At 40.3% G+C, this 17,673-nt stretch overlaps 2 protein-coding genes across 3 annotated transcripts; one reads left to right on the plus strand and one right to left on the minus strand.

Moving 5' to 3' along the window:
• Positions 1 to 44: 44 nt before the first annotated feature.
• Positions 45 to 7,966, minus strand: LOC131319567 (DNA mismatch repair protein MSH3). 2 transcript variants are annotated; one of them, XM_058349882.1, is made up of 12 exons: positions 6,925 to 7,965; positions 6,066 to 6,257; positions 5,586 to 5,750; positions 5,048 to 5,146; positions 4,696 to 4,953; positions 3,961 to 4,215; positions 3,743 to 3,874; positions 3,128 to 3,388; positions 2,970 to 3,041; positions 2,052 to 2,201; positions 1,243 to 1,734; positions 45 to 670 (listed from the first exon to the last, which is right to left on the minus strand). In XM_058349882.1, the coding sequence occupies exons 1-12, from the start codon at positions 7,855 to 7,857 to the stop codon at positions 356 to 358; spliced, it is 3,324 nt and encodes a 1,107-aa protein (XP_058205865.1). In that variant the 5' UTR covers positions 7,858 to 7,965; the 3' UTR covers positions 45 to 355. The 2 variants fall into 2 exon arrangements, with proteins under 2 accessions (XP_058205865.1, XP_058205866.1); XM_058349883.1 differs by lacking the exon at positions 5,586 to 5,750 and having other exon boundaries at positions 6,925 to 7,966.
• Positions 7,967 to 15,050: 7,084 nt separating this feature from the next.
• LOC131319572 (WD repeat-containing protein RUP2) lies at positions 15,051 to 16,669 on the plus strand. The gene has a single exon (XM_058349895.1). It carries the CDS (start codon positions 15,199 to 15,201, stop codon positions 16,339 to 16,341), a length of 1,143 nt encoding a protein of 380 aa, XP_058205878.1. The 5' UTR covers positions 15,051 to 15,198; the 3' UTR covers positions 16,342 to 16,669.
• The last annotated feature ends 1,004 nt before the right edge of the window (positions 16,670 to 17,673 follow it).

Here is a 17,673-nt window from a genome sequence, read left to right on the forward strand (position 1 = left end):
TCTTACGAGTTCCTAACATCATATGGCAGATGACATGGCCATCGTTACTGTGAAATTCCACTCATTTCATTCTTGGAACTGTACAATACAGAGCATAACTTACACAACTCTAAAGTGAAAATACATAGGAATTTCTACCCTCCTCAAAAACAAGATCTTGCTATGGCTTGCCACTTCCAGACTCACTTGTGTCGACATCTGCACATGACTAATTACAAAATTTGCAGCTTATCCAATCAATTTGATAGGCAGTATTCGTGCTGCTATAGGAAAATTCGCCAACTGTCTTTGCCCTTTGCAAGGGAAAGATTGAGAAGAACACAATACAAAAATTGCAGCAGAGAATACCACACTTTTAAATGGTCTTGTACTCATTGATCAACTCCATTCCAATGCTTCTAGCACGTTTCAGAAACTGGAAGGAATTTGCTAGGTCACAGTCCCCCAAAGCAGAGTTGATGTTTTCGAAAAACACCCTGTAATTGTCAGTCAATTCTTCTATCTCAAAGCCTTGCGCAAGCGGACAATCTTGAGATTTCAAGACGTTCTCTTGTGTTTCTGCATTCTTGTCCCGTGTCTTCAGTGCCAGTCTACTTTCCTCTCGTTTGCCTACTGCTACCTCCAACTTTGTAGCCATGACAATAGCTCGACGAATACACGAAGGAGGTAGCTGCAAAATGAAGCAAATTTAGCACAAATTTATTGAATACGATAACTAAGCACATAGGTTTAGAAGCAACTTCAAATTTGGTTTGGCATCGTTTAACTCGTTGAAGTACAGATTGGACGAGTGTGGATGGCTGGCCAAAGAGCTCTATTTTTTTCAATTGTTTGAAAGAACCAATATCCATTCCTCAAATTCATCATTTCTTTCAAAGCTAAAGTCTCATTTTGGCATGCTACAATGGCATTTTGACAAATTTTGGCACGATTACACTCTGGGCTGCCAAGGTCATTTTTCCACCTATCCCATAATGGCCGTAGGATCCCTTGACCATCTTCTGGAGATTTGCACAACAGACAGCTACAATGATGCTGATGTGTCAAGAAATGACTTTCCAAATTTGGGACAAGAAATGGCAAAGCCATTGGAGTGCTTTTTCTTTAACCTCTGCCCAAAAATGGCTTTGGCAAGAGAAATGGCATTGGATATGCTCTTAAATTCCAATATTTCGAAGTCTTTCTGCTTTAGTCTAGAGCGGTCAAACAATTGGCCCAGAGAGAGAGAAGATGGCAATTTACCTGTGCAAGCTGAGCAACCTTAAATCCAAAACTCCTCTCTGAAACACCAGGCACAAGCTTATAAAGGTACGTGACATCTTGATGGTCCATTTTATCACCATTCTTATCATTTGAGTCCATCACATCTGTTACACTCTGTGATGTCATGTATGAAACATGGTATGCCCCCACAGAGCCTGGAAATTCGTTCTTGATGTCGACTATTTTTGGGTAATGGGTAACAAATAGAACCATGCATCTTTTCTGTGCGAGAAGATGATGCAATGTAGCATAAGCAATTGCAACCCCATCATGTGTACTAGTGCCTCGCCCAAGCTCATCAATGATAACTAGAGATTGGGGAGTGCAATTATGGATTATGGTGGATGCCTCGCTCATTTCTTCCAAAAATGTGCTCCGTCCTTGCTGGATACTGTCAGAAGCACCCATTCGTGTGTGGATGCCATCAAGCACGTGCAGTTTTGCTGATGACGCTGGGACAAAGGAACCAACCTAGAGGGATCAGAGACCAGAAATTTATTATAAAATGTTTTGCCAAAAGAAAATAATAACAATAACTTTTCAAATCAGAATAACAGTTTCCACCCTTACAGTTGGTTGTACAGAATACATCCATTTCTGAACATAACATGATAGTTCTCAATAGTATTGGAGCAGGACGAGTGCTTAACTTTAAGAAGGGGTTTATTCTAACTTACGCACATATTGAAGTGACAAGCAAACTTGTGCCTAATAACAATGGACTTCTTCATTAGCAGGGGAGAAAGTAAACTGTTTGTGCCCAACTGAAAAATGCGGATTAAACCAACCTGAGCCATTATGGCAATCAGAGCAACTTGGCGAATATAGCAACTCTTCCCTCCCATATTTGGCCCTGTCACTATCTGACAGAACTCTCCTGCTGCATGCAAATGTGTGTCATTTGGGACAAAATTATCTTGCAATATAGTCTCCATAACCTGGTAAAAAACGATTTTTGTGAGCAATGAACTAGGGGATCACATTGATTCAGAAGTCAGAACTAACAATCACTGCAAACCTAGAAGGAAATAATACTCCTTTTCTAGTTTTTGATAATTTCAATTTGACCAATTCAACAGCTGTAGTTATCAAAGAGAGATCCCTGGCCAGGATCAAAGTGTAATGTTAAGCCATCTAAATATGCGATCCACAAAGCCTTATTAGGCCAATAATGAAATTGCAAAGACAATAGGGTACATAGATTATTCATTAGACCACCAATCCAACAGAATTAAATGGGAAGTGAAAGAGTAAAGTCAGAGACACCTAATAAACCATACCATTTCTGCAAGTTTAGGGTGCTCCACAACCAAGCGTATTGTAGGACCGACCACACTTACGTGTATTCCGTGGTTTATGGCGTGATTTATAAACATAAATAAATTTAAGCAAAAAAACTCATAAAGTTAGCACTAATGCAATAGGCTATTCACGAAAGAAGTGGTATTTGGTACAAGTAAAATCTACAATAACAATTTTCCAAACACATTAAGTGACAGCCTTCGTAAGGTACTATCACAGCAAATACTCCTACCAGCTCCCAGGTGTCCAAGGAGATGGCCTCATATTGCGCACATGAAGTATTATCTAACGTAGTTGGGCACTTAACCTCCTAGGCATTGATTTGAATAAAAAGAGGAATAGTCATACAATTTAAGTTTCTCATTTTTAGCACACAAGACACGAGTCAATGTCAGCTAACATACCGGATGACGACCAGCAGAGATATGTATCTGAACAGGTTCAGCATCATTTACAAAATCTGGACGAATATAGTTCTGCGACAGAAAGTTAAGGAGATAATTTAAAGTCAGAAGTCGCAAGATGACCAATCAAAGTTCTTAGGGTCCTTCGATATATAAACCTTATTTCTTGAAAGTATAGCAAGTGAATGCAGACAGTCCAAAGCAGATAGTGCTTGAACAGCAGATTGGAACTCTCCATAATATTTACCGAAGGCCTCAAGAAAGCCATCCCAGGCACCTCGGCAGACAACACCAAGCTCCTCTTGTGCCAGTGTTAAATGGTCCAGGGCAGTCAATACTTCCGGAGGGTGATAGCGAATTGTTTTCTTAGTGCTATTTACTTTCACCCAGTCTAATGGTACCTTGACATCTGATGGCATCTGCCATTAAAGCTACATATAGTTAGGCCACACATACGCCAGTTGAGTAGAGATCAGATAATAGATGATAAGGACACCAAACAAGCCAAACAAGAAGTAAATACTAAACATTTATATGACAAACTCTACTAAACAAGCAAAACAGGTTATGCTCGACAAAATATATCACTGCAATACCAGTGCTTTAACAAACTTAAAAGATTCCTTAATATCAATGACATGGCATCATATTAAGATGCAAAGAAACAGTAGTTCCCTAAACTAACAGACTCCGCAAACCATGGAGAAAAGTGTAATGGAATAGAATGAAAATTTCAAAACTTAAATTGGGAAGAATATTCTACATGGAACTACCTCTATCAAATGCGTTGTGCCAGCCACGCTCATGAACTCTAATTTATGCATTCCAAGCTGTTTGCGGTACAAAACAATCATTGAATCCAATTTCTCTTTTGCCAATTGAACTGTTGTTCCAGCTTCAGCAACCTGCACAAGGATTGTTTAGCAATGATCAGGAGAAATGGGTGAAGGTTACATGCAGCAGAAATCAAAAGCAAGGTTGCTTATAAAACCTCCGGGAACCGTCCACTCGAAATGTTGAATAAATTCAGAAGATCGCCTCGATCAGCAGCTTCTTTATTCAGGGCAGACAGAAGTTTAGCCGCATTGCTAATAACACTAGATGATGAAGCTGTCAAAATCAACTTTCTCAACAACACGGAATGCACAGTTTTTCTCGACACACTCTTACTTTTGCCCTCTTCTTCAATGTGAAGTTGCTGAAGTTGTTTTCCAGTTACTAAGAGAGCTTGAATGACTGCCACAAACTGTAACATCAAGTCATGAAGACGGTAACCAAGCACAATCGATGGCATAGAACAACAATAAGCAGCTGTTTCATGCTCATAAAACGTCCTTAGTTTAAAAAAATTCAGATTAGAAATATACCATCACTCTTCGCATTTAATTCTAGTCGGTTTTGATCCAAAGAAATGAGAAGATTTGAAGCAAAAGTATGGAAATAAACAAGTAAAAATAATAGCTAGTTCAGAAAATGTCTCTCTAACATAGTGCTGAATCCAAGCACCTTCTGATCATATCAACACTGAATAGCATGAAGGACTATCCATTTAGCCAGTCTTCAGTCCGTCAAACATTATATTAAGAGCTGAAAAATATATTGCACAACACTCTGCTCATAACATTCTATTGACCAATTGAACTATATGGCGAAATTGTGTTCAGGGAGTCAAATAACTGATCATATAAAAGCATGCAAAACCAAGCTTGATGATAAGCCGTGCTACCTCAGATGCCGTGGCTGTTCGATGGAAGATTCTGGTTATCCCACGCTGAATATCAGGTGACCTTCCTAGGGCAGTCAAAACTGAAGAAAGCAAATAACTAAAATCAGGTTGCACAAATGTGACATCATGGCCTCCCTCATCAATGTTGCTCAAACTCCATGAAGCTTTAGAAGATGAAGATCCCACGGACTCTGCAATCTCAGAAACAGCATCAAGACGAGCCAAGATCATGTTCCGATCACATAAAGGATGACTCACCTATACCATCCACCACAAAAACTCAAACTCAATGTCATGAAATATGTAAACAAGCATTAGACAAAATAAATAAGTACCAAGTGCACCTTCATACCCAGTGCCTCAGAAGCCTTGACCCAAATATAGTAAGTGTGTGATTCATACAGTGCAGCAAGGATCCAGACTCAGATCCATCAGAGTTATTCTTTAAAAGCTGAAACAATTGAACAGGTTAAACCCAAAATATATTGTCATAAATAGACAAAGCAAGGAAAAGGTTACATGAGGGGAAAAAAAAAAAAAACAGAATTTGAAATGAAGCTAAAATGTCATTGATCTCTTTAACTAATGGAGTAGATTGCAAACTGATTCCACAGATATATGTTAAACTTCCTACAAAAATTTGAACTCAAAGGAAGTTCCTATGCTTCCAACCTGATTACGAATGTTATCAATTTGTTCCCATGCACTTAGCACTGTTCCAAGGCTGACAAACAATGAGACAGGCACAAAGCTGGCATAAATGGGATCCAGTTGTTGAGGTCAATGATATGTTATCACATTGTAAATCAGGAGTACAGATTGAAAATGGCACTAGGTAATGTTTTCCAAGCATATAATAGCTCAATGACCTCGTCAAAAGGGTCAATTACCTCTAGTTGTTGGATTGAATTGGCTGAAAGAGTCATTTCCATGGTCCCCGAGAAAGGCCGAAATGAAGCTCCCAGGCTAAGAATCCTCTCAAATCCAAATTGTTTGAGATGACGAATGAGTAAAGCTAATGCTTGGACAGTGAAATCTGGCATGGCCATAATTCCCTTAAAGCAAAAAATGCATAGTTAACAAGAAATGGAGATTGAAAAAGAACATGCACAATGAAAACAAACCAGCCGAACACAAATAACAAACACAAGCTCAATAAAGCAGAAATGATAACTAAAGTGCATGTTTTCTGGATTGCCAGAGCAAGAGGACAATGCTCCATGGACTACTATGAAGCATGAACCAAGAAATTCACTATTATTCAAAATGTAGCATATCAGCATGCTGTAACAGCGTAGGAGCAGGGCATACCCACTTAATGATCTAAAATTCAGGACAGTATGTACATAGACGAAAAACGCATAGTATACCTCAATTGCCATGTGGCTATTTCCCCGCTCTCTCACCTCTGTTCCTTCCTCTTGCTGATCCCCCAAGCCATTTTCACTAGTATTCTCGTATAAAGACATCACGTCAGCAAGTGCCCCACCCTCATTGAAGCAATATCTTGAGGCACGCTCCACGCGGACATTTGAGGCTGGTCCAGCATATGCCAATAGCAACTGTGATAATAGCTCTCAGTCGTCATCCAAACCAGAACAGATGACTAATACAAGCATGAAAAATCATCTTCCAAAAAATGCAAACTTGGGTATAGCGGAAGTGAAGTTTAAACTAGTACTTCAGGTAATATGTAAGATTCCAGATTACAAGAAGGGCGTTTCTGCCATTTAAGGGAAGAAAGGTAGTAGACTCGGAAGAGAAATTTGTGAGGAGAAACGAGGGTATGCTACATTGTGTACCTAATATACCTCCAGTCCACTTTCCACAATCGCCATTCGATAAAATCCTAAACACTGACATCCACACCCAGCAACAACTGTTCAACGTCTGATTTAAACTCTAAGGTGTTTTTATCATACAATATAGACTTTGGTGTAGCTCCACACATTTCACATACTACATTAGCAAGCTCTCTTTTTTATTTACCCAAAGCAAGATAGCAACTGTCCTACCTCGTTCAATTCACTAGGTGATATTGATCTCTTCTATTTATACAAAGATGACTCAATTATTTGAAAGATATATTACACAGCACCCTACACACAAGCAACAAACGGATGGGGGTTCAGTTCAACCATGGAGCGAAGCATTATAAAACAACCAGAAGGAGAATATATTTATTTAACTTGTTCGAAGGAAATGAAACTCATTACAAATAAAGGCTACCTTCTCAGTTTGTTTAGAGAGAGGCTCCACAAGGAGTAATTCAGCAGGGGACAAGCTCAAAATGAAAGCCTCAAGCCCAGCCCTCATCAAATTATCATTGAACTCCCCATAAACCACATCCCCAGTAGATATCTCAACCCCAACTACCCCTATCCTCACATCATCAACCCCACTCTCTTTCCCGTTCTCACCGCCCACCCCTTTCTCAACAACACAAACCAAGTAGTTGCTGCTCGACCCACACCCCTCTTCGCCACCTCCAACATCCTCTGCAGCCTCCAACGTGGCCTTGGTGTACAATGCCGATAACCCGCGACAGAAAGGCCCCAACCTGTTCGACCCATGGGCCTTAATTGCCGCTGTCTCAGACTGCTTCACCACACCCACCTTATACCCAGCACTCACAAGCCTCCTTACATGAACATTCAACCGAAAAGTCGGCACACTGGCCGTCAAGAAATTGTGATCCACGTGGGCATAAATCCCCAAAACCCTAGCCGCATTCTCGGCATCTCCACCGAAAAACCTGTACCTATAACCAACCTCAACCATCAAAAGAACATCTGGGTATTTCTCTTTGAGGTCCACGACTTGTTGCTCCAGTGGGGTATACTTGGGATTAGAAAGTGGGTTTTTTTGGGAACTACTTGCAAGGTCTTCAGTTGGTTCTAGAAGTTTGTTGAGGAATTTTTGGTGGAGGGACGGATCGGGTGAAGAAAGTCTTGGGGTTTTGGAGGGAGAGGAGGTGGGGGACGTGAGGTTGGAGTTGCGGAGGCGTTTGGAGGGTGAGAAAGTGACAGTGGCGGTGATCTTAGGGGGAGGGGTTGGCGGGTTTGGGAGTAATGGTGATTCTGATGGTGAAGTTGAAGGTGAGGGGAGTTTGGGTTTGGGAGCGAAGAAGCGGGAAATCACCTGTTGCTTCTGTTTTCCCATGGAGGGCGTGGCACCGTCGTGGGGTTGAGCCGTGGAGTATTGGTTTTGATTCTTTTGGCGGTGGGGGAAGTAAAAAAGGGTCTTTTGTGTTGTATTGGGTGATATGGTTTGGCACTTTGGCGCGCTCCGTCTTCTCCCCAATTGCACGAACAGTATTCCACCTCAGTGCCCCCGGCCCGAGAAAATTTTCAGTGCTGAGCGCATACCCGGTGGTGCTTGCTCGGTATATCCTAGCCGTTCATTTCAGTTTTGGACGGCTTGGATTTGAGGAGAGAAAAAGGAGAGAGAATGTGGGGGAGAGAGGAGAGAGTGTTTTAATTTAAGCCGTCCAAAACACTTTTGGATGTGTCCACTCGGGCACCACTTCAGTTGGGTGCCGTGGTACCCACTCGGCATTGACAGAAACTCATAATCACACGCTTTAATCTTCTGGCCCTATTCCACTTAATCTTTAGCACTTTTAGTTCTTATTTAATTTTTTCGGGCTTGTTAGTTTTGTGCCAAATTTTTTTGGATTATTGATTCGTCTTGTATAGAGAAATTCAAAAATAATTTTTTTTTTACTTTTACTTAAATATTTTTATAAAAAAAATTGATTATTTCTCAAAATATGTGGGTATAAAAGTAATTTTTGTTTTTTTACTTTTTCAATTTCTCTCGTCAATATGAATCAATAATCTACAAAATTTTTGTACAAAATTAACAAATGAAAAAAAAATTTAAATAAAGACAAAATCAACTTATTCCACTTTAAATTAAGTGAAACGGATAACCACTTGAAATAATGTAGAGAAGATAAATTTTGATATTTTGTCTCCCTTTATTTTTTGAGAAGACAGAAATAAATAGTCTTTCTACACCGGCTTTGTTTATTGTTCCTTTATTTTCTCCATATTTTTAAAATTTTAATTTCCTTTCCAAAACTTTTCCCATTTACTTCTTCTTTTTTTTTTTGGTACATCCATTTACTTCAAAATTCACACTCATGAACCCCTGCCTATGGATTGGGTTGGGCCGTCAACTTCTGATTTCATTGGGCCTCGTGAAATATAGGAGGCTGGGCTACCTCTTTGGTTTACTTTGTGTGCGTCAGTGATGTAATCCGGCCCATGAAACCTGATGTTTGTAATTTTGGATTATAATGATCCCAACACCCCCCCCCCCCCCCCGTTTTTTCTTTCCAATATTATATACATTAGTGGATGTTAGCGTGATTGTTAGTAGGTTAATTCACAGATAATTTTAAAAACTATCCATACTTTTGAATTCTAAACGCTCACAACGGATCTCGACCCCTAACCTCCCCGCATAAGAAGGACAAGAGTTACCAAGTGGGATAAGACTCATAAAAGATCTCTTTCCCTTCAATTCTTGTTTAGGGTGATCCCCAATACCTTGGGCTTTGGAGTAAAATGTCGAGCTGGATTTCAACTTTTTACAATGAAATTATTTTGTTCTAAAAAAAAAGATGAAACAATGGAGCATTTATCCATGAAAAAAAAAAAAAAAACACCATGAAACATATGGGAACCTCGACTAATTCCAGCGCCCTGAAGTTAACAACCGAATAAACCTCCAATCCCAAAAAAAAAGAATAGAAAAAGAGCGACACGATGAAACCTAAGGCAACCTGCCTTGAAGTTTGACATGACTACAACAAGCACGATAAACAAATTGCGGTAAATGATTTGCGCTCATGTGTCCAATTGTCGCGATCCTTGTTTTACACCGAGTTATTGTAGGACCGAAACACACACACACGATATGCGAATATCAAAACAGTAAATAAATCAATACAGAGAATATACGTGGTTCTTCAAAATCGGGTACGCCCACTCGTTCCGCTCCGGCATCTGACCTCTTTCTAGAACTTCTTAATACGAGCCACAAGTTCTAACAATTATATATGAGTTGCGGTTAAGGTTAATTTCTATCCAAACAACAAGGAAAGTACCACAAAAGTCATCAATAATTTTCATATGAATTAAACGTTCCTTAGAATCTGATCGATTTTTTTTTTTTTTTTTTCCTGTCAAGATTGCTGCCACCAATCACCAAGTCTCTTGCTCCGCCTAAACATAACCCGATTGAGAGATATTTGAGATGTATGCTAGGAACACCAAACCCTCAGGGAAAAAAAATCAAATCATTAAAGTGGCTCGTGATAGGCCCGCCCACCGTCCAATTCTTGAGAACACTATCCTTAGATGCTTTTGATAATTCAAGTGTCCGGGCCAACTTACGCACCCTTCGACTAATCCTGAGATCAATCTCATCGTCCACTAGTTATGGGCCTATTTAAAGCCAAGACAAAACCCGTACCGACTGAGATAGCACTTGGAGGAAGAAGATCTCTAAGTCATAGACCTTAACCACAAAACCAACCTTTTAGAGTTTATGCAATCCATAAGCGGCCGGGGGAGGAAGTGTGGGGTCCAAACCGCGGTGAATAAGCAGCGCATAGTCTAGGCTAGCTAGGCTGGCTGGTTCTTCGGCCTTTGCTCAACCATATAAGGAAAAAACCGTTGTGGTTTTAGCTACATGTACATTGTTGGCCAGCCGAAATTCCACAAGATAAGTTGTTGTAACCTTTTTTTTTTTTGGGAAGAATCATTAATGTGATCCACAGGTGCTGCCATTGGTGGTCCTGGATCCTACTCCCATCGATCCTATCCCAAAGATGGAAGCCTGAATTGATAAGGGTCTTAATTTTTTTTAAAGGTATTCCGATGGAGACATTTGCTTTTTGGCATAAGAGATGATCAAAAAATACCAACGCATGTATCAGTATGCATATCTGTTCTCCTCTGCACTTTTATCGTAGAAATTCAAGGCTCATTCCTGGCTTGTAAGCTGCCAAGCCTGCCCTGCACCCTCTCAACTTGGTGGTTGATCAGCCAACTAAGGCTAGCTCAGTTGGTCAGGACTCTTGAATCTCATTAGAAGGTTAGGAGTTCGAGTCCCTCCACCTGCGTGTGAGTGTTTTTCCCTCTGAGAGTTTTTCCTTTCTTTATTTGTTTCTACCCTATAATGGACTTATTTATTGTATTTGTAGAGTTGTTGAGCTTGATTATCTCGTGGACTCTCACAATTGATGTAGTATCTCGGGTTTGTACGTTATACTTCATATCTGATGTAAAATAATCACTTCTATCAATTGACAAAAAAAAAAAGAAAAAGAAAAACAAACAAACTTGGTGGTTGATCTAATCAATTTGCAAATGAGAATCTATCCCTGTATAAATAGATGCATATATGCATGTGGACCACACATATGCATACATCCAACTACAGTAGACAGGGGAAATCTCAAAAACACAATCTACCAACAACTAGACATGGGAAAATCTTAAAATTATGGTAGTGTTTGGTTGGGAGTATAGTTTAGTTTAGTTTTGGTAGTGGATGGAGATAGAAATAGAGTAATGATTGAAGATAAGGGTAATGATTGGAGAGAAATAGAGAAAGATGAGAAAATAATAATTAAAAAAATAGAGTAATGATTGGAAAAAGAAGTAGGATAATGATTAGAAACAAAATTAAAACTAAAACTAAGTTGGAATCCGAACAAAAGTTCCTGTCGTGGCAGATCATCTTAGCCTCTGGCCCCAAGGGTTAGTTCAGTTAGTTGATGAATTTGCTATCCTCACAATTGACCTGAGTTCTATTTTGGAGATCAGGCCCCAAGAAAGTAATTCTTGTGAATTCCATAGTTCTGACGTGAATGGTCTTTCCTGAAATGAATCGGGGAGGGGATTAATTGAGGTGTACGTAAGCTAACCGGACACCCTAAGCGTTTGAACCACACAAAAAAAAAAAAAAAAAAATCCTCTTTAGCCTCCTGCATCTGCCAAGAGTCCAAGACCAAAGTCTAGCCCAGACTTCCTCCTCCTCCCTGATCAGTGATCAGTACCTTAAAACTTAAAAGCAAGGAAATGGTTTTGAGTAACTTGAGGTGACAGTTGGAAGTGTATTAGCATTCGTAATCCGATAAAAGAAGGTATGGAAAATTTCGAACAGAGTTCTCAAATTATCTCTAATTACTTGAATGGATTACCTCCAACAGTAGATCATGACAGTGCAAACCTTTTATCATTTATAATGATGGAAATTTTCTTTCGCTGATAGAAAGAAAATACAGTGCAAAACTAATGTATTCTTTATACCGTTAAAAACATCGATGATAGAATCGGCATTAAAACTTTTACAAATGTCTTTTTCAATGTATGTGAGATAGTACTTATTTACGGAGGTGCTGTAAACATCATGATTACAGTACCAATTAATCACAACTGTCCAAAAGTATTCTGGACTGTCCGAATTTTAATAAAACTTTTCCGGGGAATAGTTTAACTCTTCCCCTGAAAAATTTCATTAACATCCTGACTGTCCAAAACACTTTAGGACGGTCACGATTGAGTGCTGTAAATAATTATTTACAGCACCTCTGTTACAGCTTGTTTACAGCACCTCCGTAATAAGATTTTCTCTTCAATGTATATGTGTCCTTCTCGACTTTCAAATTTTTTTCGCAAATCTTGACGCCTCTCAATCATAGCCGTGGATACATTGCTTTCTTTATTTTTGTTTGCTTTTAGGTTCTTTCCCCTTTCATTTTTTACATAGTTTGCATAAAAAACACAGTGTGAAGTTTGATTTCTTTTTAATGTAGACCTCATATTTCATAATATTTTACTTGGCCTATTGAATTTGGTGTTGGACTATATTTTTAGGCCTTCTTTTTTGAAAAGAAAAAAAAAAACTAGAGGATTAAAGGCTTTCTATATAAAACAATAAACTGGAAAAATTTAGGGGTGGTGGGTTTATGTAATTTGGTGATAAAATAGTTTAATTCAATATATTAATTGCATTTTTCGGAATCGTTGTAGTGGCGACCGTCGCCACTTGTCCTCCTTGCAGAGCCAGCCCTAGGCATAAGCCCACCAGGTGACCGCCTAAGACTTCCAGTTTTTGGCTCAATAATAGTGCCCCGAAATAACAGAATATAATAAATATTCATTATATAAAGTATTTAACGAGAAGGCTAATGTGGTGCAGTGGTAGGATTCACGCCAAATAGGCAATCGCGAGTTCGAAAATGAAAGGTCTGACCGTCTGAGGCTCAAACTCGCGTCCTATGGTGCTAAACAGTTGCAACAGCAAATTTTTCACTGAACCACAATGCTACTAATATTGTTTCCTTTATTGAACAAATAATCTATATATTAACATAAGAGACCCCATTTTCAAATAGCGCCTAACAGCCTCGAAAATTCAGGACCCCGCCTGCCTCCCCTGGCTCCGTCCCCGCAAACGGGACCTATGGTATCCCCACATTTGTACGTCAAAACATTTACTAAAGCACAAGAGAGAAAAAGTTGGTTAGAACGTGACAAGTTGTGAGAAGACAAAAGGCATGGCTTAGACCACGTAAGGGAGTGGCTGAGAGCAGCTCGTATCCACATCATCTATTCTTGAATTGAGGCACAAAAGCAACCACAGCGTCTCTCTTGCCTCCTCCACTAATATTAAATATTGTATGCCACGGCAAATAAAATACAACATTGATGATAACTACACCCGGACCATAGTGCCACGACATTTATGACCTTGTAAACTTATGAGAAATTATTTTCCAATGAGTTGACATAGGTTGGAGAAATGCTCAAAAGACCCTTACGGATTTTAAGGGATCATTGTTAACGCAACTGGACATAATAACTTTCTCGGTAATTAAGGACCGTCCTTGAGAAAATGTTGTGAAGGGACTCAGAATCACGCATTTGCATGGATACCGTAAACATGAGTGATTGATGGATTGGAAGTGGAGACCGGTGGGGTGGGTGAAAGAGATATTTTGATTTTGATTTTGAGTTTTAATTTCAATTTTGTCTTGCAATGATCCTTTTATGAAAGCCAGAATCCTGAGAGCATGCATCTTCAACATTGGCTTTAAACTTGTGGATGTAAATTTTTCAAAAACTTCTGTGACAATTCAACATCCTTCAAAAAAAATCTCTATTACGAATCGCAATGTCAAAATTTTCAGTTTTTCCTTCAAAAAAATTCTCTATCACGAACCACAATGTCAAAATTTTGCTTCCTTCACAATTTTAAGACATCCTGATTATTATTTTACTGAAACAAACCAGTTGGCATGACCAATATTTGCTGGATGCCAATTTGGGCAGCAACGCAAAGATGCCAAAAACAATATAAAATTTGAAGCCTACTTTGACAGCAAGGTTGTAAGGATTAGTTGTGTCAAAACTTGCTCTGCAACTGAAAATTTGATCACTTCTATTGGAGTTGCTCTAATAAGATTTGATTATGTTTTACATATTATTTATTCTAAGAGATTTGGCGTACGGAATAGTCTTGTCCTGAAGATGATGGTGAAACATTTCAAATTTTGAGGCTACTTAAAGTTTATACCTGGTCATTAAATTTAGGGCTTCTAAAATTTTTGAGCTGCGCTTTAAGCTCACACAAAAACCCGGTTATTATAAGAAATTCTCTATAAAATGTGCTACAGATTTAACCGTAAAGTTATATCTGCAGTAGTTGTATCGAGTACAGCTCTTTAATTAACGAACGTACTATATGAGATTCGGCCTTCTGTGTGGTACGTGTTCCTTTCTGTCCCCCTGTGGGGATATAGTTAAATGGCATATTCGTCATTAACTGTCTACTGTCACTTATTACTATATCAATAATTAGATTAATATAATAAGTACCAATAGAGTACAGGAGCTCAAAGGAAAAAAAACAGGGGACAAAATTGCTACGCTTGCAACAAGATTCTACTTACAAAATTCTTACACGTTAACACTAGGGTGAAATGGTGGGCTCTAGTACTGACGTGTAATGATGTCGTAAGTACGTGTTGGATTTGATGCTAACCAATTCATTTAAAATCAATTACTGTTAGGTGAAGATACAACTTAATCTTTAAAGGACAATATAGAGCCCTGCACTTAGCGATAGACGGATATGAGGGGCTTCGCAATGCTGTCCATACAGCACCGACGTGTGAAGGCGGTTAGTTCTCCCAATATACTTGCTCCGCGCCAGCAAAAAACGTCTCGAGTGCAGAATGGATGTTGGCCTCGATATTGGCCCCCACAACGTTAACCCTATGTTATAGAATTTTGTTGTAAGTGGGCATCTCTCTCTAAAGAAAGAATAAAAAAAATTGTCCACATCACATAAACCCAGTTTAGTTACACAACGGTACCTTGTCATTGGCTGAAAGAAACTCAAAGCCACACCTCCTCCACCCCAGCTCCCACAGACAAAAAAAGTCAAATACAATACACCCTCAATTCATATGAATGGGCAATGAACAAATTCCCAACCCACTCCCATCCCCAAACCGAACCACAGAACCCAAACCCACACCAAGAACCAAACCCAGAAGAAAACGAAAAAGAATCAGAAGCAGAGAAACCCAGGCGTGAATGGGACTTCACTCTGTCCACGGTTATTTCTTCCAGCGCCGCCACCGGAGCCGTCTCCAACACCGTCGGTGTCATCGAATTCGATCCCTCCGGTGCTCTCCTGGCCACCGGAGGGATTGCCCGGAAAATCCGTGTCTACGACTTCAAAACACTATTAATTGAGAATGAAGTGGCTGTTTTAGACCACAACAGCGCTTGTGACTTTTGCATATGTACTCCGGCCAAGCTGAGCAGCCTCCGTTGGAAACCCGGCTCGGGCGGGCGGGTCGTTGGTTCGGGGGACTACGACGGGGTCGTGACCGAGTACGACCTCGAGCGGAGAGTGCCCGTCTTCGAACGCGACGAGCACGGCGGGCGGCGGGTGTGGAGCATGGACTACTCGCATTTGGACCCGGTGCTGGGCGGGTCGGGCTCGGACGACGGGACCATGCAAATGTGGGACCCGCGCTGCGACGGGGGCAGATGCGTGGCCCGCGTCCAACCCAGCGTCGGACGGAGCTCCGTTTGCTGCGTGGAGTTTAACCCCTTCGGCGGCGCACTGGTGGCCGTCGGATGCGCCGACAGGAAAGCCTACGGCTACGACGTCAGAAAGATGGCGGATCCCGTAACGGTGTTCGACGGGCACTCGAGGGCCGTGTCGTACGTCCGGTTCCTCGACCACCGAACGGTGGTGACGTCGGGCATCGACGGGTGTTTGAAGATGTGGGACACGGAGGATCAAGGCCCGATTCGCACGTACAAGGGGCACGTGAACAGCCGGAGATTCGTCGGGTTATCGGCGTGGAGGCGGGGCGGTTTGCTGGCTTGCGGGTCGGAAAGCAACGAGGTCTTCGTGTATGACAAGAGGTGGGGCGAGCCCATTTGGGTTCACGGGTTCGAGCCGGCAGGTGAGCCGGGGTGCGACCGTGGGTTCGTCAGCAGCGTCTGTTGGAGGCAGGAGGGAGAGGATGGGTGCACCCTTGTGGCCGGTGGGTCGGACGGGGTTTTGCAGCTGTTTGAGGGTAAGAGGAAGTTGTTTTTATGAGGTGAGATTTTTGGTTGGAAGAAACTTATTTACAGAGTGACGCAATTACAGTCGTTCATTCGCACAATCAATAGTTGCGATTTGTTTTCAATTTTGATCTGTCACGATTAATTGTTACTGGTCACAATTGGTTTTCAATCCAGATCGTCCAAAAATAATTTGGATGCACGTGATTGGATTCCGTAAATCCTTATTTACAGAAAGCTCTGTAAAAACGTTTTTCGGTTTTTGGTTATATGTTTTTACAAATTAATTCATGATTTGAGAATATTGGATTTAGTTACTGATGATATATAAAGTTTGAAAACTTCAATCAAAGAGAGAGATATAATAAGAGAGGGGCCATTTTTTTTTTTTGGGGATGAATTTATATAAATATTGCTGACAGATCGTTTCATGCTATATTATGTTATCCTGGACTTCAAGATCTATAGTACTACTCCTCCATACTTTAGAATAGCTGGAAATCGTGTATTGTGCATATGCCTTCGCTATAATCAACAATACTCTACTTTAGAATAGCTGGAAATCGTATATTGTGCTTTCGCCTTTGCTATAATCAACATTCCAGGTGTTAGCAATTCATTTGGAGCTAATGTTGGCTTTACTCGACCGATTGCAAGGTCTTGATATTAGTTAAGTGTGTGCAAAGTTGGTCAAGACACCTGGTTATTCTATATATGTAGATATCTACATAATAAGGGAGAATGATTTTTGAATCTTATCTCTCTATAAATCCTAATCATTGGTTTGCTCCATAAATTTTACTGCTCTCCCTCTCGCTCTATCAAACAATAGTAATTAATTAGATCTCATGTCAAAATTCATATCTCACTCTCTCCTCCTCCTCCTCCTCCTCCTCCTCTCTCTCTCTCTCTCTCTCTCTCTCTCTCACACACACACACACACACACACACACACACCTTCTTCTAGCTCTCCGCTCCTAAAGGCTACGCTCCCCCGGCCTTGTGATTTTTTTTGAGAACAAACACCCCTCTAGATTAGTTTTGGTCACGAATCCAATCATTTACTCCTCCTCCTATCTCTCTATCATTTCAATAGTTTTATAATTCATTTTAGTTGTGTTCAAAATGCGTTGTGCCGCGCCTTCAGGCACGGGTAAACCCTAGTGTCTATAAAATAAAGGAGCTCAGTTTTCAAATCTTAATGTCCTACGTAAATCCAACGGAACGGTCTAGCTTTTTCCCATCTACATAAATCTCCATCCTTCATTCTACATTCCTTTCAAGTTTTACACGTTTTTCTGATATGGAAGAAGACTAAACATATCAAAAAATTCTGTTACCTAAGAAATGCACTAATTATGAGAAA

Source organism: Rhododendron vialii, chromosome 3a (genome assembly GCF_030253575.1).
Source record: "Rhododendron vialii isolate Sample 1 chromosome 3a, ASM3025357v1".
In the NCBI taxonomy this organism is placed as follows: domain Eukaryota; kingdom Viridiplantae; phylum Streptophyta; class Magnoliopsida; order Ericales; family Ericaceae; genus Rhododendron; species Rhododendron vialii.